The sequence below is a fragment of the Procambarus clarkii genome, chromosome 3 (assembly GCF_040958095.1).
Source record: "Procambarus clarkii isolate CNS0578487 chromosome 3, FALCON_Pclarkii_2.0, whole genome shotgun sequence".
NCBI classification, from domain to species: Eukaryota; Metazoa; Arthropoda; class Malacostraca; order Decapoda; family Cambaridae; genus Procambarus; species Procambarus clarkii.
Window position 1 is genome coordinate 18,262,868 of NC_091152.1, and position 27,830 is coordinate 18,290,697.

Consider the following 27,830-nt stretch of genomic DNA (forward strand, 5'->3'; position numbering starts at 1 on the left):
ATACAATATATTGATCATATACAACATTGATCTTCGAAAGGTCATAGTTCCCATCGATAACAACAGGACACGTAGCGTCACTACCACTCCCGTTGTCAACAACAGGACACGTAGCGTCACTACCACTCCCGTTGTCAACAACAGGACACGTAGCGTCACTACCACTCCCGTTGTCAACAACAGGACACGTAGCGTCACTACCACTCCCGTTGTCAACAACAGGACACGTAGCGTCACTATCGCTCCCTTTGTCAACAACAGGACACGTAGCGTCACTACCACTCCCGGTGTCAACAACAGGACACGTAGCGTCACTACCACCCCCGTTGTCAACAACAGGACACGTAGCGTCATTACCACTCCCGTTGTCAACAACAGGACACGTAGCGTCACTACCACTCCCGTTGTCAACAACAGGACACGTAGCGTCACTATCGCTCCCGTTGTCAACAACAGGACACGTAGCATCACTACCACTCCCGGTGTCAACAACAGGACACGTAGCGTCACTATCGCTCCCGTTGTCAACAACAGGACACGTAGCTTCACTACCACTCCCGTTGTCAACAACAGGACACGTAGCGTCACTACCACTCCCGTTGTCAACAACAGGACAGCGTCACTACCACTCCCGTTGTCAACAACAGAACACGTAGCGTCACTACCACTCCCGTTGTCAACAACAGGACAGCGTCACTACCACTCCCGTTGTCAACAACAGGACACGTAGCGTCACTACCACTCCCGTTGTCAACAACAGGACACAGCGTCACTACCACTCCCGTTGTCAACAACAGAACACGTAGCGTCACTACCACTCCCGTTGTCAACAACAGAACACGTAGCTTCACTATCACTCCCGTTGTCAACAACAGGACACGTAGCATCACTACCACTTCCGTTGTCAACAACAGGACACGTAGCGTCACTACCACTCCCGTTGTCAACAACAGGACACGTAGCGTCACTACCACTCCCGTTGTCAACAACAGGACACGTAGCGTCACTACCACTCCCGTTGTCAACAACAGGACACGTAGCGTCACTACCGCTCCCGTTGTCAACAACAGGACACGTAGCGTCACTACCGCTCCCGTTGTCAACAACAGGACACGTAGCGTCACTACCAGTCCCGTTGTCAACAACAGGACACGTAGCTTCACTACCACTCCCGTTGTCAACAACAGGACACGTAGCTTCACTACCACTCCCGTTGTCAACAACAGGACACGTAGCGTCACTACCACTCCCGTTGTCAACAACAGGACACGTAGCGTCACTACCACTCCCGTTGTCAACAACAGGACACGTAGCGTCACTACCACTCCCGTTGTCAACAACAGGACACGTAGCGTCACTACCACTCCCGTTGTCAACAACAGGACACGTAGCGTCACTACCACTCCCGTTGTCAACAACAGGACACGTAGCGTCACTACCACTCCCGTTGTCAACAACAGGACACGTAGCGTCGCTACCGCTCCCGTTGTCAACAACAGGACACGTTGTCAACAACAGATTTTAAGTGTTTAGTTAGTTATATTAATTACAACACTATTAATTGTATAGCTAACTAAACACTATTGCAGCCTAACTAAACACTTGCCGCCTAACTAAATAAATTGTATCACGGATATAAGCAACAGGTCAGGTTTCCTAACGACAGTTATGTATAATACTATCAAGCGGAACAATGGGGCACAAGAAACGAGCATCACGAGAGGTGTCCATCCCTCTTCACCGGGTCGACAATAAATTGTTTGTATCTGTGCAGCTAGAAGGGCAGGGAGTTCATTTCGTGGTGGACACCGGCTCAAGCGAAACCCTTGTTACGGTTCCCTTCATGAAGGAACATGGCTTGGAGGCCGTAATGGGCAAGGATTTTAAGCGTTTAGATAAAATGGAGTCCATAGACATAAATGATAACGAGTGGAAGCAAATGGACTTCTCAAAGTTCTACAAGGGGGTCCTGAAAGCTAAACCTTATTTCCGGAGAGCAAATTTATCCTTGGAGGCAGAGATCTATGTTGACGATTTACCCACAAATGATGCTTTACTGGGCATGGATGTTTTAGTTGCACATAACTGTTCAATAATCAATGACCTGAAAAAGCCCCGACTAATACTACGGCCACTGAAAATGCACAAGTTGGAGGATAACACGAAGTACTCTGTCACAAACTACGATTCCATCAGACTCAAAACCAAAATCAACGGCAAGAGATCAACGGCTTTTCTGGACACTGGTGCCACCATAACAACTATGAGCAGACGTCGTGCCAGAAAACTGGGTCTTAAAATTGAATCGTGTGCAATGAAAGAAATTACAAATTTGCACGAAAAGGCTTTAAAAACTAAACACGTTATAAGGAACGCAGAAATAAAATTCCAAGGTCTTACATTCCACACAGACGTATACATCATGCAAGTATATGATTTAGAATACATGATCGGAGATGACATCCTCCGATACACCAATATAACTTTCACAGCAGAAAAGGCCGTCTTGGAACGCAACAGCAATCCCTATCCTCACCAGGGCTGAGGCTCTACCCGGTGTTAGACCTAACATCGGATGCACCGATAGACCTGTAACCACAGAAAAAGTCCATTCCCAGCAGAAAGAACACACAGGCCACCGACATAAGCAACAGTGATGAAGTTAGACCTATAAAGTCACTCAAAATGGGAATGGTAAAGTTGTTCACCAGAGTAATGAGAGGATCTAATAAACACCATAGACCTGTGTCGCGTCTTTGAAACACTCCTCAATATGCCCCAGAGATCCTTTGTAATTACTTTTGGCCTTCCCGGCATGCCGCCGCCTTTTGATAATTATTTACTTGGGTTTCTGAATAATAAAGTGTATTTTCTGTAGCTGTCTGTAAGAGTTTTATTCTGTAAAACGAAAAATTTCTGTATAATAAATTATTGTATTATAATTATAATAAAGAGCTATATAGTCATCCTAGCTTAGTACTTTCTCCCTTATAATTCCTGTTCCTGTATAATAACACTTGTATATTATAATATTATTATTATAAAGAATTTACCACAGGGTAAATTTACCACGGTTCCACAGGGGTTATGAACCTGTGGAACTGCCTACCCGCCGAAGCCGTAAATGCCAAGACATTACTGTATAACGTACGATTATGTAACGTACGATTGTATAAATTTACTCGCTACAATTATGTTACGTTATTGGGTAGATTAGATACAGAGTGTTTAGTGAGTTTCATATTTATTTAAGTCTTGAGTACAGTAGTCGGTTGTTGGCATTGTCGTAGATGTTCAGACGGAGCTTTGAGCAGAGCAGAGAGCTGAGTGAGGCCGGAGTCATGGAGCTCTATATAAAATCCTTAGATTAGGCAAAATTGTAATTAATTTTGTCAATAAAGATGTTAATAATAATTAAATATGTGGGAGAGCGTGGCGGCTCGATTGGGGAATCGTGAGCGTCTGAACTGATGGGGAACTAGAGCATTAGCTAATTAGCACTAATTACAGAAGCTAATGAGAGATTGTAGTGAGTATATTGTTTGTACTCGTTACAACTGCAATTCAAAATCCTGCTGAAAAAAAAAATCACCAGGAACAACAGGGGGACCTTTGACAGGCCGCCGGCTGGTGCAAGTTCAAGTATGTTTATTGAGATAAGAAAGAAATACATCTCAAAGGGACAGAGTAGCTTAGGCTATTTCTACCCCCCCCCCCAATCCCCCGTCGAGGTAATTTCAGGAAAATTTTAGAATCCAGCTGTGACGCAGCGGCTACCCGAACGGTGCGGTGACAACAGCTGACTGTGTGTGTTGAGGGGATCAGCTGACTGGCAGACAGACGTGTTGCAGTGACCAGCTGTGTTGCAGTGATCAGCTCTGTTGCAGTGACCAGCTGTGTTGCAGTGACCAGCTCTGTTGCAGTGACCAACTGTGTTGCAGTGACCAACTGTGTTGCAGTGACTAGCTGTGTTGCAGTGACCAGCTGTGTTGCAGTGACCAGCTCTGTTGCAGTGACCAGCTCTGTTGCAGTGACCAGCTCTGTTGCAGTGACCAGCTCTGTTGCAGTGACCAACTGTGTTGCAGTGACCAACTGTGTTGCAGTGACCAACTGTGTTGCAGTGACTAGCTGTGTTGCAGTGACCAGCTGTGTTGCAGTGACCAGCTCTGTTGCAGTGACCAGCTGTGTTGCAGTGACCAGCTCTGTTGCAGTGACCAGCTGTGTTGCAGTGACCAACTGTGTTGCAGTGACCAGCTGTGTTGCAGTGACCAGCTGTGTTGCAGTGACCAGCTGTGTTGCAGTGACCAGCTCAGTTGCAGTGACCAGCTGTGTTGCAGTGACCAGCTCTGTTGCAGTGACCAACTGTGTTGCAGTGACCAACTGTGTTGCAGTGACCAACTGTGTTGCAGTGACTAGCTGTGTTGCAGTGACCAGCTGTGTTGCAGTGACCAGCTCTGTTGCAGTGACCAGCTCTGTTGCAGTGACCAACTGTGTTGCAGTGACCAACTGTGTTGCAGTGACCAACTGTGTTGCAGTGACTAGCTGTGTTGCAGTGACCAGCTGTGTTGCAGTGACCAGCTGTGTTGCAGTGACCAGCTCTGTTGCAGTGACCAGCTGTGTTGCAGTGACCTGTTGCAGTGACCAGATGTGTTGCAGTGACCAACTGTGTTGCAGTGATCTGTTGAAGTGACCAGCTGTGTTGCAGTGATCTGTTGCAGTGACCAGCTGTGTTGCAGTGATCTGTTGCAGTGACCAGCTGTGTTGCAGTGATCTGTTGCAGTGACCAGCTGTGTTGCAGTGACCAGCTGTGTTGCAGTGACCAGCTGTGTTGCAGTGACCAGCTGTGTTGCAGTGATCTGTTGCAGTGACCAGCTGTGTTGCAGTGACCAGCTGTGTTGCAGTGATCTGTTGCAGTGACCAGCTGTGTTGCAGTGACGAGCTGTGTTGCAGGGATCTCCAGCAGTATTTCACTGGAGGTGTTGTGTTACGACAGGAAAGGTGAGCGTCATCTGAGCCAACTATACATATGTAAGGAGGTAGACATTTTGATATTAGTTTAATACTAATAAGTACGACTGTACAAAACCCAATAAAGGTTACACACAAGAGTATTGTAGCAGTATTGGCTTCATAAAGTTGCTATATGCAGGTAACGCCACACAAGCAAGCATAGTTGTTCAACGTCCTCCCAGCAAGCATAAGAAATATTGCCGGAACAACCGTGGACATTTTCAAGAGGAAACTAGATTTATTCCTCCAAGGAGTGCCGGACCAACCGGGCTGTGGTGGGTATGTGGGCCTGCGGGCCGCTCCAAGCAACAGCCTGGTGGACCAAACTCTCACAAGTCAAGCCTGGCCTCGGGCCGGGCTTGGGCAGTAGAAGAACTCCCAGAACCCCATCAACCAGGTATCAACCAGGTATAGTGCCTAAACAATTGGATAGAACAGAGCAACAAAGTAGCAGGAACTCTTTATATTGAAACATGAAGGGCCCTGACGGCTGAGTGGTTCGTAGATCTAAGAGTCCGGGTTCGATTCCCGATGGAGGTGGAAACTAATGGGCAGAGTTTCTTTCACCCTGATGCCTCTGTTCCCCTGGCAGTAAATAGGTACCTGGGAGTTGGACAGCTGCTACGGGCTGCTTCCTGGGGATGAGTGTGTCAAAATCGCCATGGTGGAAAGCGCTCCGTGCTTGGAGTACAAACCCGGCAGTAGGTCCTCCTCCCAGGGCACAGTCGGTGGGCCAACCCGCCTCTCTGCTCCACGGCTCGTTAAGTTGGAGCTCCGTCGGCCCACCAAGCGAGCTGCGTCTCTTAGCAGCATCTGTCTAGTAGACCCGGATTGGTACCTTTTTCAGTCAGAAAAACCTGATTGTTTTTTAATGGCCTCTCCGGGCGTACGGGCACGCTTACGGCCACGGTAGCGAGATGTCATGTTCCTACCTATAGCAGCCAGCTTCCGCTCGCCCTTCAGGGGTGGGGGTTCCGCGCCGCTGGCCCTCACGGGATTGGGGGTGCTCCGACGGAACCCCCAAAGTGATAAGCCAAGAATACGAGATCTCTCTTCATTGTATTTGATTTAATCATTATAACGGCTATACAATAATTTTATTTCTGTATAATAATTTATGGTTATTCACTAATCATTATTAGTCACCATAATTAATTCCACTTTAATCATCTATTTATTCGTTATAATGAGCTACTAGGCTTCATTTAAGGATTATCAATTATTAAATCATTAATTATGAGTATTATTAATTAATTATTTGTTTAAATAATTAATTATTATTATTATAAAATAAACAAGTCCCCCACTCAGTGAGCGTTTTATTCCAACCGCAGAATGATACTTTAAAGCAATAATATTATAGATAATAAGGCCCAATTTAATGGGCCAAGAAAAAATTATTTAAGACTCATTGAGTTGTTCCCCTCCACGGAAATCTTTAGTAAAAGGCGAAAGATTTATGCGTTTTGAAGGGAAACCAGAGTTATCGACTTGAGAAACTTGGAGATGCTGCCGACAGAGCGCTGAGGCAAAAGAGGTAAAGTTATTTTGGAACTAGAAAGGCATCAACCGGTAATTTTGCAATAAGCAGTAATTTGTTTTAGCTTTTGCTATATTGCTCTATTGCATTGTTATTACTCATTTCATTTTGTATCTTTTCTATTAGGATGTATTTATAAGTGGGCAATGTTTACATAACATATCTTGTGTTATCTGTTTGACACTTGCTGGAGTATGGTGATGAGTCTTGATTTTCTGTGTATGGAAGAAAACGCGTGCATGGAGTTGGGGGACTTATATATTTATTTATTTAATACTTTTAATAATAATAATTATAAATAATAATTCTAATAATAGTAATAATATAATTTATTAAATACACACTGAATTCAAGTGTATTTGCAACAGGGTGGAAGCAGACCAATGTGGACTGCAAGGGTTGCATTGCGGAAGCACAAAGGGCTGGCATGCAAGACACAACGAGGTCAATGACACTATCAATGACATAATCTATAATTTTCAGCAGTCCCAGTCGCAGTTTTAGTTTAGTTCATTTATTATGCACCCCATACCCATCCTGTGGGCGGTAGTGGAAAGGGTTACAGAGGCACATAATGGGCTCAGGGACTGAACCCCACAATTCATTTAGCTAAGCAAGTTACAATCTTGATGAGCTAGTTACAAAATTCAATATAAGTCATCACATCAACAATGGGTTCGAGATCGACCTCAAGTACAGGTTCTAAATTAAGCAACTGACATATGTGGAGAGCTAGTGTCAAAATTTATATGTTTGTCCTGCACACCGCCCCCCATCCAGTGGGCAGCGGTGGATAGGTTACAATCACTTAGTTACTACCTACAGTTAGCAAACTGGGGATATTTGGCTAAAATTTCTGGTAGCAGATCATTTTGAATGAAATATTGACACATCGCTGGAACATTGGTTATAGAATTGTCTCTAAATTCACGTATCTTTTCGCACTCCATCACATAGTGACGGAGGGTGTGCGAATAATTTTGTTGACACAGTTTACATTTGGTCAGGTCTACATCAGCAGATAATGAGAATTCCCAGAGATACTTGTAACCGAGTCTAAGCCGAGCAGTAGTAACATCTAGAAGTCTGCTGATTTTATTGGATGATCCATAGATGTGTGGCTCCTCTTGCATGATAGTATGATGATAGATGGAATTACTGGTGTCAATTTCACTTTGCCTCAGATCTACAAGATCTTGTTGAAGTTCTCGGTGTACAGCTGCTCTCAGATTGCTCATTGACAATCCAAGGTTACACTCAACGGCTCCTTTAAAGGCAGATTCTTTGGCTAACTTATCAGCTCTATCATGCATTCGGAGGCCAACATGAGATGGAGACCACATGAAATGGACTCTGTTACCATCCTTAATAATTTTGTTGTATTTGTGTCTAGCTTCGGACACGAGCATGTTACAGTTATGTCTTAAAGAGTTGAGAGCATTTAAGGATGATAAGGAGTCACTTACAATTAATGTATCAAGTTTTGAGACTTGTACACATTTCAGTGCAAGGATCAAGGCAAATAGTTCAGTCTGAAGGGTAGAGGCCCAGTTGTTTATACGGACTCCCCACTCAAAGTATAGGCCATCGCCCATTGTCAGGACAACTGCACTTCCAGCTGCACCCGTGGTGCGGTGTAGGGAACCATCAGTATATATAATTTGAGAGAGAGAATGCTCTGTGGACAGAGCATCAATATGGCTTAAGGCGTTGAGCTTTGCCTCAAGACGAAGCTTGGGCTGATCTCTAATTTGCTTCTTGGGCGCACAGTGGTTAAAAAGTTAATTTAGTCTCTACGCAAGACTATAGGCCTAACTACTGCCCAGCAAGAGTTAAGTGCATGGAGACTTAATATGCCATAACTCACAGCGAATCTCAACAGTAATCAACCACAATTAACCAATTTTCATTGTGCCTGCCTATCCCCACCTCACCTTGCCCGAAATGCTATGCGTACTAGTGGCTTTAGGTATTGTATGTACTACCTCTATCTTGAAATCAAACAGAATGTTTGTACTGTAACTCTGCAACTATGTATGTACTTTTCCTAAATAAATTATTATTATTATTATTATTATTATTATTATTATTATTATTATTATTATTATTATTATTATTATTATTATTATTATCATCGACGACCCTGCTGCCAAACGTTCACTATACGCCTAACCCCACTACCATTCTCTAAGTATCTACCTCTGGAAACATTACCAAAAATCTATCGCTGAAAATATGCCCAAACATAGCAGCAAGCAAGGTAGGGGTGCCTCTCGCTCTTTATCCATAACACCAAGAGATCTGCATGAAACACTGGCACCGCTGCATTCCTTGCCGATGTTGGTAAAGGCAACCCGCTCTAGAGAGAGCGGGTTGAAGATGGGTATGGGGGCCACTACCACACACAGGATGGGTATAGGGTCTACTACCACTAACAAGATGGGTATGAGGTCCACTACCACCCACAGGATGGGTATAGGGTCCACTACCACCCACAGGATGGGTATGAGGTCCACTACCACACACAGCTAGGATGGGTATCGGGTCCACTATCACTAACAAGATGGGTATCGGGTCCACTACCACCCACAGCTAGGATGGGGCATAGGGTCCACTACCACCCACAGGATGGGTATGGGGTCCACTACCACCCACAGGATGGGGTATAGGGTCCACTACCACCCACAGGATGGGTATGGGGTCCACTACCACCCAAACTAGTGTGTAAAATGTTGATTTGGTGAAGCACTATTACTCTATGTAATAATTTATAGTGCTTATTATAATTTACTAAGAACAACTACTATTTCTCAAAACAAAACTATAAGCCTTCAATAGGATGTAGCTGATCTGTAATATTCTAAGAGCATGGACAACAGTAGGTAAATTTCACATCCCCTGTGGGACCTGAAAACTACAATTTTCATTATAATTTGAACCAATCACGACTATTCTGCTGTCTACAGCGATGGACGGGTACCGTGAGACGTAAATTGGTACGTGAGGAAGAGTTTGGGCCTTGAAAAAATATAACTAGGAATATACCACATATGTACTAATTCATAAGCAAAATATTGACTATAAGCATTAAGTCATATATGTGCTATCTTGTGCGAGCGAACGGGAACCACTATGCCACTGGGACTGCTGAAAATTATAGATTTAATAAATTATATTATTACTATTATTATAATTGTTAGTATTATTATAATTATTATTTATAATTATTATTATTAAAAGTACTAAATAAATAAATATATAAGTCCCCCTACTCCATGCACGCGTTTTCTTCCATACACAGAAAATCAAGACTCATCACCATAGTCCAGCAAGTGTCAAACAGATAACACAAGATATGTTATGTAAACATTGCCCACTTATAAATACACCTTAATAGGAAAGATACAAAATGAAATGAGTAATAACAATGCAATAGAGCAATATAGCAAAAGCTAAAACAAATTACTGCTTATTGCAAAGTTACCGGTTGATGCCTTTCTAGTTCCAAAATAACTTTACCTCTTTTGCCTCAGCGCTCTGTCGGCAGCATCTCCAAGTTTCTCAAGTCGATAACTCTGGTTTCCCTTCAAAACGCATAAATCTTTCGCCTTTTACTAAAGATTTCCGTGGAGGGGAACAACTCAATGAGTCTTAAATAATTTTTTCTTGGCCCATTAAATTGGGCCTTATTATCTATAATATTATTGCTTTAAAGTATTATTATAATACTAGTCCACTTCGTGGATTGGACGCCAACAGAGGAATCTGTTTGCTGGAGACTAAGCGGACTCTCCCCAATATTATCCTAAAGCGCAAACTGTAAATTATACAAATCTTCTCCCAGTAGATTCCCACCTGTCAAATTAGAAGGTTAGATAACGTAAAACAACAACAACAACCGAAATATCAGTTTCCTTGGAGGGAAAATAAACTATTGGACCAACCAAGAGATCCTCCTAGTCCAAATAATTCACACTAAGTAACTTCATTTATCTTTACCAACAAACAAGGTTTAATTCTTCATAGTTTCCTACCTAGGGCTTTAAACTCGCTCTGTATCTTGTGCTACCCAATCCTTTAAAGGTAGATTCTTTGGCTAACTTATCAGCCTTATCATGCATTTGAAGGCCAACATGAGGAGTCCACATGAAATGGACTCTGTTACCATCATTAATAATTTTGTTGTATTTGTGTCTAGTTTCAGACACGAGCATGTTACAGTTATGTCTTAAAGAGTTGAGAGCAATTAAGGATGATAACGAGTCACTTACAATTAATGTATCAAGTTTGGAGACTTTTACACATTTCAGTGCAAGAAGCAAGGCAAATAGTTCAGTCTGAAGGGTAGAGAAATTAAGTCATTGTCATGGGTTCGTATCCTGGCCGGGGAGGATTTACTGGGCGCAAATCCTTAACTGTAGCCTCTGTTTAACGCAACAGTAAAATGTGTACTTGGATGAAAAAACGATTCTTCGCGGCGGGGATCGTATTCCAGGGACCATAGGATTAAGGACTTGCCCGAAACGCTACGCGTACTAGTGGCTCTACAAGAATGTAACAACTCTTGTATATATCTCAAAAAAAAAAAAAAAAAAAAAAGTATAACCTTGGATTGTCAATCAGCAGTCTGAGAGCAGCAGTACACCAAGAACTTCAACAAAATCTTGTAGATCTGAGGCAAAGTGAAATCAACACCAGTAATTCCATCTATCATCATTCCATCGCTATCATGCAAGAGGAGCTACACATCTATTATTATTATTATTATTCTATATATTATTATAATTATAATAATTTTAATAATAATATATTAATAATAGATGAAGATAATAATAATAATAATAATAATAATAATAATAATAATAATAATAATAATAATAATAATAATAATAATAATAATAATAATAATTTATTCACAAGAAGGTACAATGGGTTAGTGAGGCTACATAAAATTGATGCGTACATTTTTGCAAAGATGTTGGCCCCGAGGTAAAAATTTTATATTCACAATCGTTGAAGACTTCAGGTGTATCTGTGCTTGTGATTGGTCAGGCTCATCAGAGTCACCGGTGATTGGTGGAGCTCCCAGTCCCCACATTCATAGTTGTGTTTACATGTAGTGGTACTAGCGGGAACGTCGGAGTGCAGACTGTTCCTCACTGTTGTCGCCCCTAACCCGCCCCCCTCCGTCACAACAACACTAACGTAGAGTGCTGTTCGTGTTGTAAAGAACGAGAAGCACTACACGTATCATAAAGAAAGACTACATTTGGTACTTGTAAGTAACAATATACATGTCAAAGGCGTTTAAATATGGTTATCCTAAGTGACACTAGCTCTCCACATATGTCAGTTGCTTAAATTAGAGACTACTTATGGTCGGTCTCGAGCCTATTGTTGATGTGACGATGTGCATTGAATTTTGTAACTAGCCCATCAAGATTGTAACTTGCTTAGCTAAATGAATTATGGGGTTCAGTTCCTGAGGCCATTATATGTGCCTCTGTAACCCTTTCCACTGCCCAACACACGATGTGTATGGGGTGCATTACAAGTGAACTAAACTAAAGGCGTTTAAAGTAAGTTCTTGATATTATCATCATAGCTGTGGCTGAGGACAATAGTGTAGGCTTAGTCTAGGGTGCCGGCAGTACAGTCGGGTTCCTTATATGATGATATACCCATATACAACCTTTTGAAAATATACAATGAAAATATACTATGAAAATATACAACCTTTTGAAAATCAATGGTAGTTTGATCTAGATATTGTAATTAGCGAAAGTATTTGTCATCAGAAAGGTAGAAATATAGGCTACATTTAAAATCCTTTTGTCAAAAATATAACTGAAGTGAAAACGAAGATATATGCGTTTTGATAGTTACTTGATGGCTAGCTCTGAGAGTGTGAAGCCCTGCACACCAGCCAATAAATTGTATAATTAGTTTCCATATATTTTAATTAACCTTAAAACTCCATATGTCAGAAGAAAGGAAGATGTAGCCGTTAACCCTTAAACTGCGCATCACGTCATATGATGTTGTAGCGAGTAGATTATCCCAATAATATACTCGCTCCAAATGCATTGTTAATATTGCTGTCAACCTTTGGAGATGAATGAGGTGAGGCGTTGCCCGGGCATATGTGTACTTCTGTATATTCGACCAAATATATATATTTGGTCGAATATACAGAAGTACACAGGTGATACGTTGGTGTGAGTTGAGCGCACTGAGCGTTGGTACAGTATCTCGCAAGTGTCTGCTGTAGACCACACTTGAAAGTAGACTCCGGTTAATGTTTGCTATTCTGCTGCTTATATGCCCGGGCAACTCCTCACCGTGTTGCCCGGGCAACGCCTCACCTCATTCATCTCCAAAGGTTGACAGGAATATTAACAATGCATTTGGAGCGAGTATATTATTGGGATAATCTACTCGCTACAAAGTGTTGAGTAACTTGCTATAAATTGTGCATCACAGCACATGACATGTTAATGTGACAACATTTAAAAATATATATCTCTTAAGTTAAATAAATAATACCACCCTATCGCCGGTGTCCGGACACATGAAAACTACCTAGGTATCAGTATCCAGCCAGGCGGGGATCACAGGCTGCACAATACTGATAAATTATGTAATGCACTACTTGTGGTCGATCTCGAACCCATTTATGATGTGGCGACTTATAGTGAATTTTGTAACTAGCTCATCAAAATTGTAACTTGCTTAGCTAAATGAATTGTGGGGTTTGGTCCATTCATTTTCTTTCTTTATTATGCACCCCATACCCATCCCGTGGGCGGTGGTGTAAAGGATTACAGAGGCACATAATCGGTTCAGGAACTGAACCCTCTAGTTCGTTTAGCTAAGCAAATAACAATCTTTTGACGCTAGTTACAAAATTATTAATGTTATATATACATGTACACATACATATGCATACATGTACATATACATACGTATACATATATACATACACATACATATTTAATCACCCACACAAATACACACATCAGTAATCTTTTGTGTCACAAGTGATTCAACAAGAGGCTCACAACAGTCACTATACAAGGCACTTTACATCTATGAGGAGTCACACAGTTACTAGTCTTGCTCCACACCCACCCAACTGAACGGCAGCTTCACAGTCATATGCTCCACACCCACCCAACTCTAACCTATCATAGTCATTTAAGTTTAAATTTGCTTTAACATCTTCCACAGCTATTTTTAAGAGTTTATTTTCCACTTTTGTATTTGTTTTTGTTTTTGTATAATTTGTAACAAATTAGATGGCAAATTCCTTGGCATTCTCATTGACCACAAGCTTAATTTCCAGGGACACATTCTAAACATATCAAAAAAAGTTTCAAAAACTGTGGGCATTCTTTCTAAGATCAGATATTATGTACCACGCCCTGCCCTGGTGACTCTCTATTACTCCCTTATCTATCCATATCTCAACTATGGTATTTGTGCTTGGGGCTCTACTACCCAAAATCACTTACGTCCTCTAATTACTCAACACAAAGCTGCTATTAGGACAATATCCAATTCTGGCCCCAGACATCACTCGGTACCCCTACTTAAATCTCTGAATATGTTAGACATTAAGTCACTGCACATTCTCTCATGTGTATTATACATATATAAAACGCTAAACTATAATGCCAATCCTGATCTCAAAAGCTTCATAGAAGGTTTTATCAGAACCCATGAGCATCACACCAGAAATAAATACAGTTTTGATATTCCTAGAGTACGACTTAATCAAACTAGAAATGCTCTACAAATCAAGGGGACCAGAATGTGGAATGACCTTCCCAACCATGTTAAAGACTGTACCTCTCTCAACCAGTTTAAGTTAAAAGCGAAGCTATACCTAATAAATTCCCTGTAACCTACCTTACCCTTCTATTGTCAACCAATGTCTGTTTTTTTCTTTAAAGAGCGCTGTTTGTCGACATAATTGTATTTGTGCTGCTTTTTCATCTATGTTTTCATTTCTTGTTTTCATTCTACTCATTATGCTCAATTAGTATTAAGCTTGTCATTTAAGTTTATCATGCCCGAAACGCTTTGCGTAATAGTGGCTTTAGGCATTGTATGTACTAGCTATACCTATAAGTTAAACAATCCTTGTAAATATTTATTGTATGTATGTACCTTACCTAAATAAAATTGTATTGTATTGTATTGTACTTTCATGGCTTTGCAATTTGTTTCCAATTGATTCTTGTCCTTGCACAAGTCTTTCACTAACCCCTCAACATCTAAAACTTTGCTATTCAAATGGTCGTTATTTTTTTTCAATTTGCTGATTATTTCTTCATGATAGTTCACTATAATATCTATTTGCCAATTTGTTGTGTAGACTGCTTATATCAATGCTTTCTTCATTAAAACCCCCAAAATCTAGCTCTTGTTTTGTTTTCCTTCTTACTGGTGGCCATCTTGAATGTTGTTGTCTGTGCTGTAAACACTGGGGACACTTTTTCTCATCCAATTTTTCACTTCACTTTGCACATTCGTGTTATCTCGCATATTTTTCCAAAGCACTGCACTTTTATGTTCCCTGGTACACCACTCACTATCATCAACCTGTACTACAATACTTAGGCATTGTGAAATATCCTGGAGCTCCTCTGATGCAGGTGCTGACACTAGGGGTGTCATCTTTTGAATGAAAAGAACAGGACAGTAGAAGCCCCTACTAAGTAGGGGGAGACATACTGAAGGAGAAGTACTGAAGCCCCAGTGCTTCAGAGAGCCGCCAGGGCTCGCCAAAAAATTGGTTTCATTACTGTGCATTCAGTGCCTTTTTTTTATGGGCTCTCCTACTGTACTTTCCTTTCAGAAGCAGCATGGGTAGAGCAGTAATACTGACTCCAGTGAAGCGTCCTCCAGAGGTGAGCTGTGTGACTGGGCTCAGTAGTCTTGGCCAACTTATCCTTCGGTCTTTGACAAGCTCCACCAGCTACAACAAACACAGTCTCCACCACCACGCACCTTCACACCTCAAGAGAGTTGGTTTGTATTATGGCTCTTCACCTCATGTTAGCTTTATATTCTATTACTCTTAAATATGATTCCATAGTATACTGCTGCACCGTAACATTAAATTTAATGCTAATTACAAAGGCAATACCATAACTAAGTACCCTTGGTATATTATTTATTATGGTAAATATGTTAAGTATGGAAAGTTCATATAATGGCACAGGTGTTGGCATGGCATGAACTATTGTCTTAGTGGTCAGCCAGCCTGGTAGTATACCCATTTTGTGAAGCCCTCCTCTTTCTCATAACGTTGAGTGTCTTCTTGGTCCCTTGAGCTTTGACTGCATGGTCTTCCTGTTGGATTTGTATTGGTTAATCCCAGCATTGTGCACCTTTTAACACTTTCGCTCTCTTGTGGTGCTCTGGCGAGTTAACAATTTTCCTCTCGAGTCCTCTCTCTTAACGCCTTTTCGAGTCCAACAGGGCTCACCCAGAAAATGGCGTTTCATTTAATTCAGTGCTGGATTTTTGTCTGTCATTTTCCAGGGTATGACAATTGTCTAATTCTTCTATTTTTGTATGTACCTTTATGTGATAAACAAACATATTAATATAAGTTGACCAGACCACACACTAGAAGTTGAAGGGACGACGACGTTTCGACTTGAGAATGGTCCAGGACGGACCGAAACGTCGTCGTCCCTTCAACTTCTAGTGTGTGGTCTGGTCAACATACTTCAGCCACGTTATTGTGACTCATCGCCTGCATATTAATATAAGTACAGCACACATTCATTCAGGTAGATCATTTATATTTACAATGAACATTGTTCGCATTAGTACCAAGTCTTGTGGATCTACTAGCGAGTCTAGTGACATTAATCTATTCTATCTCATTTCTCTTTATCACTGATTTCATATTTCTAAATTAAAAAAAAATCCATTTATGCTAGTAGACTTCCTGTCACCCTTGTGTGTTTTAATTTCCAGAAGAGCATCCTTTGTCTTCAAATGTCATGTGTATGTGTGTTACGGCCCTATTGGGTCGCAACTGGGTTCTTCTCTGATGTTATTAGAGTTTGGGTATCCGACCCCAAGTTAGTAGTAACAATGTGTCAACACAGATTTTGTTCCAGTGATATATCAAAGCCATTTTCACAATTTCACTAATGCATGCCACGCTTATTTTTCTCTACCATTAGATCCTGGTGCTTACTACAAAGAAGTATATTATAGACAGTTTCAAGCTGAGCCCGAGGCCCAGCCAGGATGCACGCAACCATTTTCCTCCCAGATGGTAATGGGTGACTCAACACAGGTTGAGGGAGACAAAGTCCCGCAGCTTACCTTCACTCGGGTAATTGTTTTTATTATTTATGTTTACAAGAGTTTTTACTTTCTTATAAAGCCACTAGTACACAGCATTTTGGGTAGGTCCTTAACCACTTCACTGCGCAGAGTGCCTTAACCCTTAGACCGTGCATATTACCGCGAATATAGTGGGCATTGTAGCGAAAAATATTCAAATTATGTAAAAATAACTTAAAAATGTTAAAAAAAATCTCCAACTTATTGGCTTCAGTGTCGTGAAACTTTCATCTAAATATTTTCAGAAATTGATTTTGGACGAATTTTTGAAAAATAAGAATGTTTTATTGGTAAGCTCCTAATAACTGGAACTGAAGGATTATGCAGTAATAAAGAGATGCAAGCACCTGTCCGACCCTCAAAGAACAATAATAGTAGGAAGAAGTGTCCACAAAGTGGATATGCAGTTGGTATTTTTATATCATTACTGAGTAATACATAACACAGATAATAATGAATAACTATAATAACATAACAACACAGATAACTAATGAGTAATACATAACAACACAGATAACTAATGAATAATAATATGATCTATTTTTTTATATATCATATAAATACATTGTCCAATGTTAATATATGTTACTTTCATCAATATCCCAAAAATATTTTTCTGGGGGGGAGCCCCATTGGTTCCCTGGAGCTATCCAGGCTGAATGGATATGTATAACTTTCTGGCATCAAAGTGCTTGGAGTTCTTGCTTACCGGGGACCACGAGCCAGAATCTGGCCCCCTCAGAGAAGCACGAGGAGCAATGGCCTAAACCTCCTTATGGTTCAGAGCATTCTATGTCTGCCATCGACCGGGACAGGCACCCAGGAAGGTAGGCGCCCCAAAACAAACCCTTATTCTGGTGAAATATTGCTACCGAAAGCCAAACGAGTGGACACAACTCCCCAAACAAAATGATCAAACTAGCATGACGTCATCATGTCGCCGCGCCACTGTCTGCGCAACCCCCTCCCCTGCCCGGGAGGGGGAAGGGGAAGCCCCAGACCATCCGTGCCGGTGATCCAACCGGCAGTTCTTGGCTGATGTGATTACTGGCCGGTCGAGTGCCTCTGGCTTTGGTCTTGTTTCAGTTCTGTGCCTTGTGGTGTGGGCTGTCTCTACCGGTGGGGTGTGAGCCAGGAGTGAGATTCCACGGTACTCGGGCTGCATGCGCCTAGGGCTCTCTTCCCTAGATGCCCTGTAAGTACTGCCCTTGAGGCTTGGGGCCACCTTCCACAAGTAACCTTTAGTTCTACCTCCGCTGTGTCGTTTACTGCTCGGTACTGGGCCACCCTTGGAGTCAGATGGGGATTTATTGCCCTTGTTTATCTCTGGGAAGGAGGTAGTTTTCGTCACTGGTAGGGGCGCGGGGTACTGCACAGCTAGTTTTCACCAGTAACAGTGGCCGGCTCTGTTCCGCCTGGGTACGTTGTCCTCTTGCGGGGTTTTTCTTTTGTTTTTGCCTGGTAAGGGGGGTCTGCCTTTGTGATCCCCCTTTACTGTTCTAGGAGTTTTTGTATACTGTGTATATTTTCTGTTTGGTACTTCCCGCTTGGCTCCCATGAGTGGACACGTCCCGGGGGTTCAGGTTTTAGAAGTTTGTTTGGTAGATTTGGGTGCCGGTTCACAGTACCCTGCCTGGGCTTCCCTTGGTGTGTAACCATGGCTAAGGGTCCTGGAAAACCCCATGGGGGCTCCGAGGTCAGATGGATGTGACCCCTGAGTCCCTCGCGTCTTGCGAGTTTGCAGGTTGATCTGTCCCCTTGTCTCAGGGTGACACTCACCGGTTGTGCCTCCGCCATGCTACTTGTTGGGGCGGTGTTTCTTTTGACCCGAAGTCGTGCAACGGGTGTTGTCTGTACGTGCTCTCGTTCACCCAGGTCACTGGTCATGATAAGCGGGTTCAGGCGGCTGCGGCGTTGCATGCTAGGTTTAGGTTGCTGCAATGCTCTAGGTTGGTTGCTACCACGGATGCTCCGAGACTGCCCCGTTTTGGTGGTTGGGGTCTGGACTTGGGGGTGGGGGTCACTTCGGCTCTGGTTCCTTCCGCTCCTCCTAGTCCTTTCCCTTCTGTTGTGCATACTTCCTCCCCTTGCTTCCGGCTCTGAACCATAGGGTTTCGGGGTTGGAGCAGGGTCTGGTTGGGTTGAGACTCGGGCAGTCTCGGGGGTTTTCCTCTTCTGGGGTGGCGGCGGAGGCATTCGAGCCTGTTTCTCCAGCTGTGCCGTATGGGTCTGACCAGTGGGCTCCCTTCCTTAGTGTTTTGTAAGGCTGCCCCGGTTTTTCCCTTGTGAGGCTGGGGCTTTGGGGTTACTGTTCGACCCAGGGTCCTGTCGTAGAGTTTCCTGGGATTGGGAAGGGGTTGCCTGGGGGCGGCCTCGGCCCGGTTTTGCCCCGCTTGGGTCTTTGTAATTACCTAAGTGTAATTACGTAAGTGTAGTTACAGGATGAGAGCTATGCTCGTGGTGTCCCGTCTTCCCAGCACTCTTTGTCATATAACGCTTTGAAACTACTGACGGTCTTGGCCTCCACCACCTTCTCACCTAACTTGTTCCAACCGTCTACCACTCTGTTTGCGAAAGTGAATTTTCTTATATTTCTTCGGCATCTTTGTTAATTTAGTTTAAATCTATGACCTCTTGTTCTTCGAAGTTCCAGGTCTCAGGAAATCTTCCGTGAGAGGTGATCATATCGCCTCTTTTTCTTCTGTCTTCTAGTTTTGGCATATTTAATGCCTCTAACCTCTCTTTGTAGCTCTTGCCCTTTAGTTCTGAGAGCCACTTAGTAGCATGTCTTTGCACCTTTTCCAGTTTGTTGATGTGCTTCTTAAGATACGGGCACCACACAACCACTGCATATTCTAGCTTTGGCCTAACAAAAGTTGTGAACAATTTCTTTAGTCTATTGCCATCCATGTATCTAAATGCAATTCTGAAGTTAGAAAGCGTGGCATAGGCTCCTCGCACAATATTCTTTATGTGGTCCTCAGATGATAGTTTTCTATCTAGAACCACCCCTAGATCTCTTTCTTTATCAGAATTCTTTAAAGATTTCTCACATAATTTATAGGTTGTGTGGGGTCTATGTTCTCCTATTCCACATTCCATAACATGGCATTTATTCCCATTAAATTCCATTTGCCAAGTGGTCCTCCATATACTTATTTTGTCCAGGTCTTCTTGAAGGGCATGACAATCATTTAAGTTTCTTATCCTTCCTATTATCATGTTAGAAGCTTACCTGTCACCCCCTCCAATATTTTCCAGTTTCCAGAACAACCTCTTGTGTGGAACTCTGTCAAAAGCCTTTTTTAGGTCCAGATAGATGCAGTCAACCCAGCCATCTCTTTCCTGTAAAATCTCTGTGGCTCGATCATAGAAACTGAGTAAATTCGATACACAGGATCTTCCAGATCGAAAACCATACTGTCTGTCTGATATTATATCATTTCTCTCCAGGTGTTCTACCCATTTAATTTTTATTATTTTTTCCAATATTTTCACTATTACACTTGTCAATGATACAGGTCTATAATTGATGGGGTCTTCCCTGCTGCCACTTTTGTAGATTGGAACTATGTTAGCCTTTTTCCACACATCTGCTACAACTCCTATACTCAGGGATGCCTGAAAGATCAGGTGAAGTGGAATGCTGAGCTCAGATGCACATTCTTTCAGAACCCATGGTGAAACTCCATCTGGGCCAACTGCTTTGTTCTTACTTAGCTGCAAGAGCATTTGTTTCACTTCGTCTCAAGACACCTCTATGTGCTCTATGCTGTTCTCTGAAATTCTTATTGTCTGGTTCTCTGAAGATCTCATTTTGTACAAACACACTTTGGAACTTTTCATTTAATGTTTCATACATTTCTTTTTTATTTTCCGTGTATCTGTCCCCCATTTTCTACCTCTGAATATTATCCTTTACCTGCAGCCTGCTTTTAATGAATTTATAGAAAAGGCCGGGATCTGATTTACATTTGTCTGCTATACCGTTCTCAAAGTCCCTCTATGCCTCTTTCCTTACCGACGTGTAGTTGTTTCTTGCATCTTTGTATCGTTGGTATGTTTGGGGATTTGGCCTCTTTCTATAATGATTCCATGCATGTCTTGATATCTGGCCCTCTCACAATTTCTGTTGAACCAACCCTGTTTCCTAGGTCTACATGTCTGTTTTGGAATGTTTGTGTGCCTTCATCGTATATTGTGCAAAATTTGGCATACATCTCATTTACTTCCTTGCCTAGCAACAAGTCTGTCTAGCATCAATTATAACCATGAAAATTTTTTTTTAGTTCCCCATAGCGTCTTCTCTTGAAATTGAGTTTTAACAACCGTTCCAATGTCCCTATTCTCTACTAGATTATATCGCATAGCGTATTTAATGGTCAAGAGAACGTGATCACTCTTTCCCAAGGGAGGAAAGTACTAGATGTCAAATACCTCTTCTTCTTTCCTGGTGAATACTAGGTCCAGTACTGACAACATCCCCTTCCCTCATTCTTGTGGCCTGCTTGATGTGTTGATACATAAATGTGTCCAAGATGAGGTTTAAAAATCTGCCTGTCCAAATGTCCTCTGTTCTTGCCTCGTATGCCTCCCAGTCTATTGCCTTAAAGTTGAAGTCCCCCAGTACCAACAATTGGGATTTATCTTTGTCAGGTCTTACCATAATCTCTCTCTATGACCATTATGAGACCCTCTCGTTTGTCATCCAGTTCTTCCTTTGTCCACTCATGCCATACAATGCACTCACGCTGGCCTGCTGCACGCTTTCCAGGTGGTGGTAAATACCTTGGAGTGCTTGTGACAAAAGCATCCTTGAAAGCGAGCCTGGGTGTGGGAGCATGGTGCAATACCAGGTTCAGATTGGGCCTCTGTGTACCAGGTATTGCTTTGCCAAACTTCTCTAGTAACTGTGTCGCTACAGTAAAACTGAATGCACAGAAATTGCGTTTACCACCTGTTTTGACAAGATACATATTGTAACTGTTCAGCATTGTTACGTCAACAAGGTGAAGAAACATTTTCTTGGTCCACTTCACTGTTTTCCATACACACTCCACTGCCCCCACCATCATATCACATTTATCCACCAAATGCATGTTGATGTTATATTCCAAGACACAATCTGGCTTATAGATTATTTGTTTTATTGTTCTGTTCACCTTGCCACTGTCCAACATTGTACCATCATGAATGGTGGTCAACATGTTCACTTCACGCCTGTCTTTCTACCATACTGAAAGCATTGCACCGGTTTTTCTTAGCTCGTAATTATCAACCTGCATAGCAGTGTGAAATACTGGAATTTCCCTTCGTTTTGCCTTCACTGTGCCACACACTCCAGTTCTATTATCAATCAAGAATCTAGTTAGCAAGGGACTGGTATAATAGTTATGTGTATAATATGTGGCCTTTGTTCAGATATGGTACAAGCAGTGACTTCACCATACTATCAGAGAAGCCATGTTGGGCATTAGCAGGAATGTCTACATTTGTACCCGTATACATTATCATGTGTAACACCATTCCTGTTTCACAGTCAGAGTACAAAGAATTTCAATCCAAATCGGTGGCGTTTGAAGGGAATATACTGCTTGAAGGCAAGATGTCCTTTGAAAAGCACAAGGGATTTATCAATCACCAGCTTCTGAGCTGATACGTAGAAATGCCTGTAATTTCCAATAAGTTCATTAAGGACGTACCTTACCTTCCAAAGTCTATGATCATCATTCCGGTCTTCATCATTTGCAAAGTGAAGACACCTGAGGATTATGGAAAATCGATCTCGAGACATATTTGCCGAACATCGGTGTTGGAACAGTATGGTCTGTGCTCCAATAATGGTCAAGTACGTGTTTGTTTTGTACGTGCACAATGTTTCATCAACATACACAGTGCCAAATACACATACATTTCACCTATAGTCGTATCTTTCCATCTCTGTAAACATGACAAATCGGATAACTGTTCCTCATCAATTAGATCAGCCGCATATTTGTTCATTTCCTGAACAATATATTCCATGAGTGACTCATCAAAATATGCGGTAAAGTAGTCCATTTCACACATATCGGGACCTGTATCGGGGAAAAGGTCTGTAATCCCAACATCTGTATTATCAAAGACAGGAATTTGTGGAACAAAATCTGTCCCATCACTCCACACAAAAACACCTTATGTCTTTCGAGAGGCAATAGCAGCACCACGGTGAGGAAACCGTGGACCAGGAGCTGAAGCAGGTCTAACAACAGTAGGGGCGGGCAGGGCCGGTGATGGAAAATTACTGGAAAATTCACCGTCAGTCGTATCCACATCAGAGGGCTGTGTGTAGTCATGATCAATGTCGGAGTCTTCAATATCAGAATCCTCACCATCCGGGAACAAATTCTTATTAATTTCATCCTCAGTCAGAGGTTGCGAAGAACGCCTCGTTGAGCGGGGTTGGTCGTTGGAACTTGATGCGCTCGCCAAGGTGTCTGCCGGGTAACTGAGGTCTGTACACAATGGCAGCCTACACTGGATTTTTTTCCCAGGTGGCATTTGTTTATGGTCGGGTGCGGCTCGCCGATGACTACCCCTATCCCATGCATGGCGTTTAAATTATAGCGCTAGTCACGTAAACAGCTATTGATGTATTGTGCGGTCTAAGGGTTAAACTGGTTTTTCATATTTCACACTTATATTTTGAACATGTTTTCCAATTGTTTAATCAATTGTCTTGATTGAACAAAACAATCATTGTTTTGATTAAACCAAATTACATTCACAAGGTACCACATGTGAATGTACAGTGGAACCTCGTGTGATGAGCGCCTCAATTTACGAGTATTTTGAATAACGAGCGCGCCGATCACCGACAATTTGTCTCGATTGGCAAGCGCTCGTTTGATTAACGAGAAAACCACATGGTGTGTTTCTGCTGCTTCTCGCACATTCTCGAACGCCTCTGACGATGCAATATTTTTTTTTTTTTTTTTTATTATAAAGATGCTAATGATGCTGGGATGTAAAGGGGTGACTGCTGTGATGTTGCAAAGCATTGACTTACTTTTGTAGAATAAAAGAAAAAATGAAAATTTTGAAAAACAGAACAAATGTCAAAGTCCGTTCGGTGTTTGTCAGGTAGGCTACTCCATATTTCTTTAAAAAAAATAAAAAATAAAAAAAAATTGAAAAACAGAACAAATGTCGAAAAGATTCGTTCAGTGTTTGTCAGGTAAGCTGCTCCATATTTCTTAAAAAAAAAAAATAAAAACATTTGAAAAACAGAACAAATGTCAATAAAGGTTCGTTTGGTGTTTGTCAGTTAGGCTGCTCCATGTTTCTTTAAAAAAAATAAAATAAAAAAAATTGAAAAAACTTGAGAAACGGACAAATGCCATAAAGGTTCGTTCAGTGTTTGTCGGGTAGGCTGCTCCATTATTAATAAATAAATGTAAAATACAAAATAAATTGAACACATTTGAAACAAAGAAAGATTGTCATTGTGGAGCATCCTACCCGACAAACACTGAATGAACCTTTATGGCATTTGTTCGTTTTTTCAAATTTTTTTTTTTTTTAAAGAAACATGGATCAGCCTACCTGACAAACACCAAACGAACCTTTTTGACACTTGTTGTGTTTTTCAATTTTTTTATTTTACATTTTTGGTTTGTTTTTAAAACATGGAGCAGCCTACCTGACAAACACTGAACGAACCTTTTACTATAAAAAAATGAAAAAAAACAAAAACAAAATTGAACAAATTTGAAGAAAGAAAAATGTCATAAAGGTTTGTTCAGTGTATGTAAGATAGGCTGCTTCATTATTTAAAACATCAAATATCACATTGATGTTTTTCAGTGATAGAGCAGATTAATTTGATTTCCATTATTTTAAATGGGGAAATTCATTTTGAAAGACGAGCGTTTCACATAACGGGCTCGGTGCCGGAATGGATTAAATTCATTATTTGAGGTTCGACTGTATTTACATTTACTAAACAGAATGTAGTTGGAATAGTCTTTATCAATATTAAGAACTTGTTTATATGTTTTTATATAGGATCATTCTCCCAATGTAAGTACACATGAGCAGGAAAGGCTGCTGAACTGGCATGAGTTTTGAAAACTGGCTTTTTCTAGCACAACAATTAGTTCACACATTTCTTACTAAAGATTCATTACATGGGTCCCTTCATTACAATGGAGCCTATGACAATGAATGTCAATGAAAGTGGAAGTGCTAAGGCCGAATGATATGAGAACACCATTCTCCGTGAGAAGCAGATCAACAAAAGCAAAAGGACTGCAAGCACAGAACTCGTGACAAATGAAGGAGACAGAGAGATGGAAGGAGTGCCAAGCAACCTCGTACTATTCCCATGACGAAAGCTACAGGCAAGACATTTAATCGGCAACCTGCAGACCATACAAAGTGCAATACTTACCCATCGGTGAATACTGGGGAGTGAGATCTGGCTCATTATTCCTCACCTCCTCCATTATCTTACTTTTTTAGTTAGCATTGTTTAGATATTCATGTATAGTAATAAATACTACATGCATCTTAATTCATTCCCACTGAACCTACAGAGTGCAGAATGATAGTGGTAGATTTATTGTAAATAAAATTATAAGACATGAGTGAATTTTGAACGTTCATCTTTTTATTTTCTCTTAAACAGGCAGCAGAGAGAAGAGGGCTGGAAAGTACTGAGTAAGTATTATAGACTTGCTTCTCTTGAATGAAGAAAAGTCCAATGAATTACTATACTGTAGTAAATAATTTCCAATACTCTAAATATTAATGATAGGCAGATGGTTTTTTTATGTATATTATAGCCAAAATTGTTTTGACAACTTGTCATTAATTTATAATAATTCAAACTTGATTTTTATCCAACAAAGTATGTGGAAGAAACTACAGTAAAAGATGTTAAAGACGTTTGTGAAAGTGTGATAAATGTTCATGTGGTCAAAAGTATAGTAATTATGGAGGAGTGTAATCACCTAGTTATTGAGTCTGGGTTTTTGTGTGTAATTACCTAAGTGCAGTTACAGGACGAGAGCTATGCTCGTGGTGTCTCGTCTTCCTAGTACTCTGTTGTATAACGCTTTGAAAATACTGACGGTTTTGACATCCATCACCTTCTCACTTAATTTATTCCAACCGTCTACCACTGATTGCAAAAGAAAACTTAATAATATTTTTCACCACCTTTGTTTCCTTGGCTTGAATCTATGACCTCTTGTTTTTGAGGTTGGTGGTTTCAGGAATCCTGCTTTGTCAATTTGGTCGTTATCCCATTATTATTTTGCAAGTGATGATGATATCGCCTCTTTTTTTTTCTTTTTCTTCAATCTTCTGGCTTTGGCATATTTAACGCCTCTAGCCTTGTGTCAAAACTCTTGTTTTTCAGTTCCTGAAGTTGTTTTGTAGCATGCCTTTGAACCTTTTCCAGTGTATTGATATGCTGCTTCAGATTTGGACACCATACAACTGCTGCATATAACAATTTTGGTCTCACAAAAGTCAAGTGCAGTTTCTTTAGCATTAAACCATCCATGTAATTAAATGCAATTCTAAAGTTGGAAAGCACAGCATATGCTCCTCGAGTGTAATTACCTAAGTGTAGTTACAATATGAGAACTACCCTTAATGGTGTCCCGTATAATTACCTAAGTTTAGTTACAGGACTAGAGCTATGCTCATGGTGTCCCATCTTTCCCAGCACTCTGCCATACAACTCTTTGAAACTAATGTATAAACCCACTAATCCGGACTCTATAGGATGGACCCCCAGCCGGATTATCACGTTTTCTGGATTAACGTACTTTTTCACCGCAGAAGTCCAAAAGTGATCATTTCCAACTATTCTTATACCACAAACAACATAATTTGAATTGCCTTGCCACAAATAATTATAAAATATTCAATTAGAAACCTCAACTTGCCTTGTTGTAGTTCGTCTTCTTGATTGATGCCACACATTTTGAAGTTAAGAATTTGTGACAATTTGCGTAACCTATTCTAACACAACACTAAAATTAACACTTAAAATTGCTGTACAGTTCATGGGGTAAAGTTAGTTTTGACTGCCAGCTGCTGAAGCCTCACTGGTTGAAGGCACCTTGCTTGCCTGTGGTGCCTCACTGGTTGAAGGCGCTTGGCTTGCCTGTGATGCCTCACTTGTAGAAGGCGCTTGGCTTGCCTGTGATGCCTCACTGGTTGAAGGCGCTTGGCTTACCTGTAATGCCTCACTTGTTGAAGGCGCTTGGCTTGCCTGTGATGCCTCACTTGTTGAAGGCGCTGGGTTTGAGCAAAACCTCTTAACGCCTCTAGAACGAGTGATGCTGCTACCAGACAGTCTTGGCCAAAAATGTTCAAAGTTACTATGAAAACAAAAAAAGTTATTTAAATAAAATATTTCACTAATGGCGCAGCACTGTGGTATAACGTGAGGGACGGGAGCACATGGGCTGTTTGGCTTGACCAGGCCTGGACGGGTCCACTTGGGCCAGGCAGGCACGTTACGTAGGCCACCAGGCGAGAAAAAACTCGCAATATTTTTGGAGCAAACTTCAGCCTGTGCAAGTTGTTTTTGGGAAATTTGTATATTTATTATATAATTATTTCTTTTGTTTTTGACTGTGATGAATTGTTCTGAAATTAATGATAATTCCTGTAGTGTATAGAGCCCTTCACATCCCCCTTATTCCCCAAGTTATCCCCCAGGCAGTCCCTCCCAATGCTCCCCTCTCTCCTGACACCACCTACCCCCCCCACCCCCCTCCTACAACACGCGCCTAGAGCCACAGCCACAGGATTAATTCGATACGGCCCGACGCCTGGCTTTCTGATCCGGACTATTCGCCGCTTGTCCGGCTTACTGTCCGGATTGGGTAACAGCAGCATGTTAACC

The 27,830-nt window shown here is 41.5% G+C and overlaps 2 protein-coding genes and 2 non-coding genes across 4 annotated transcripts in view; 2 read left to right on the forward strand and 2 right to left on the reverse strand.

Moving 5' to 3' along the window:
• Positions 1-2,893: 2,893 nt before the first annotated feature.
• On the reverse strand, positions 2,894-5,934 carry LOC138368589 (300 kDa antigen AG231-like). The gene is made up of 3 exons (XM_069331119.1): positions 5,868-5,934; positions 3,831-5,075; positions 2,894-2,898 (listed from the first exon to the last, which is right to left on the reverse strand). Exons 1-3 carry the CDS (start codon positions 5,932-5,934, stop codon positions 2,894-2,896), a joined length of 1,317 nt encoding a protein of 438 aa, XP_069187220.1.
• Positions 5,935-6,379: 445 nt separating this feature from the next.
• LOC123760971 (U5 spliceosomal RNA) lies at positions 6,380-6,496 on the reverse strand. Its single transcript, XR_006773187.1, has one exon. It is a non-coding gene; the product is annotated as a U5 spliceosomal RNA (small nuclear RNA).
• A 3,624-nt stretch (positions 6,497-10,120) lies between these two features.
• LOC123760972 (U5 spliceosomal RNA) lies at positions 10,121-10,237 on the forward strand. The gene has a single exon (XR_006773188.1). It is a non-coding gene; the product is annotated as a U5 spliceosomal RNA (small nuclear RNA).
• Positions 10,238-11,596: 1,359 nt separating this feature from the next.
• Positions 11,597-27,830, forward strand: part of LOC123760886 (uncharacterized) — a 119,341-nt gene continuing 103,107 nt past the window's right edge. The window contains 4 exon segments of the mRNA XM_069329673.1: positions 11,597-11,828; positions 15,414-15,586; positions 16,759-16,913; positions 25,593-25,624. Coding sequence (XP_069185774.1) covers positions 15,421-15,586; positions 16,759-16,913; positions 25,593-25,624 — 353 coding nt within the window. The 5' untranslated portion in view covers positions 11,597-11,828; positions 15,414-15,420.

Excerpts from the sequence above, each read along its gene's own strand:
- LOC138368589 (XM_069331119.1), bottom strand. The coding sequence starts at position 5,934 with ATGACATCTCGCTACCGTGGCCGTAAGCGTGCCCGTACGCCCGGAGAG. Across the intron at positions 5,076-5,867 it reads GGCCATTAAAAAACAATCAG|TCGTACTTATTAGTATTAAA; the intron begins GTTTTTCTGACT and ends GGTTTTGTACAG.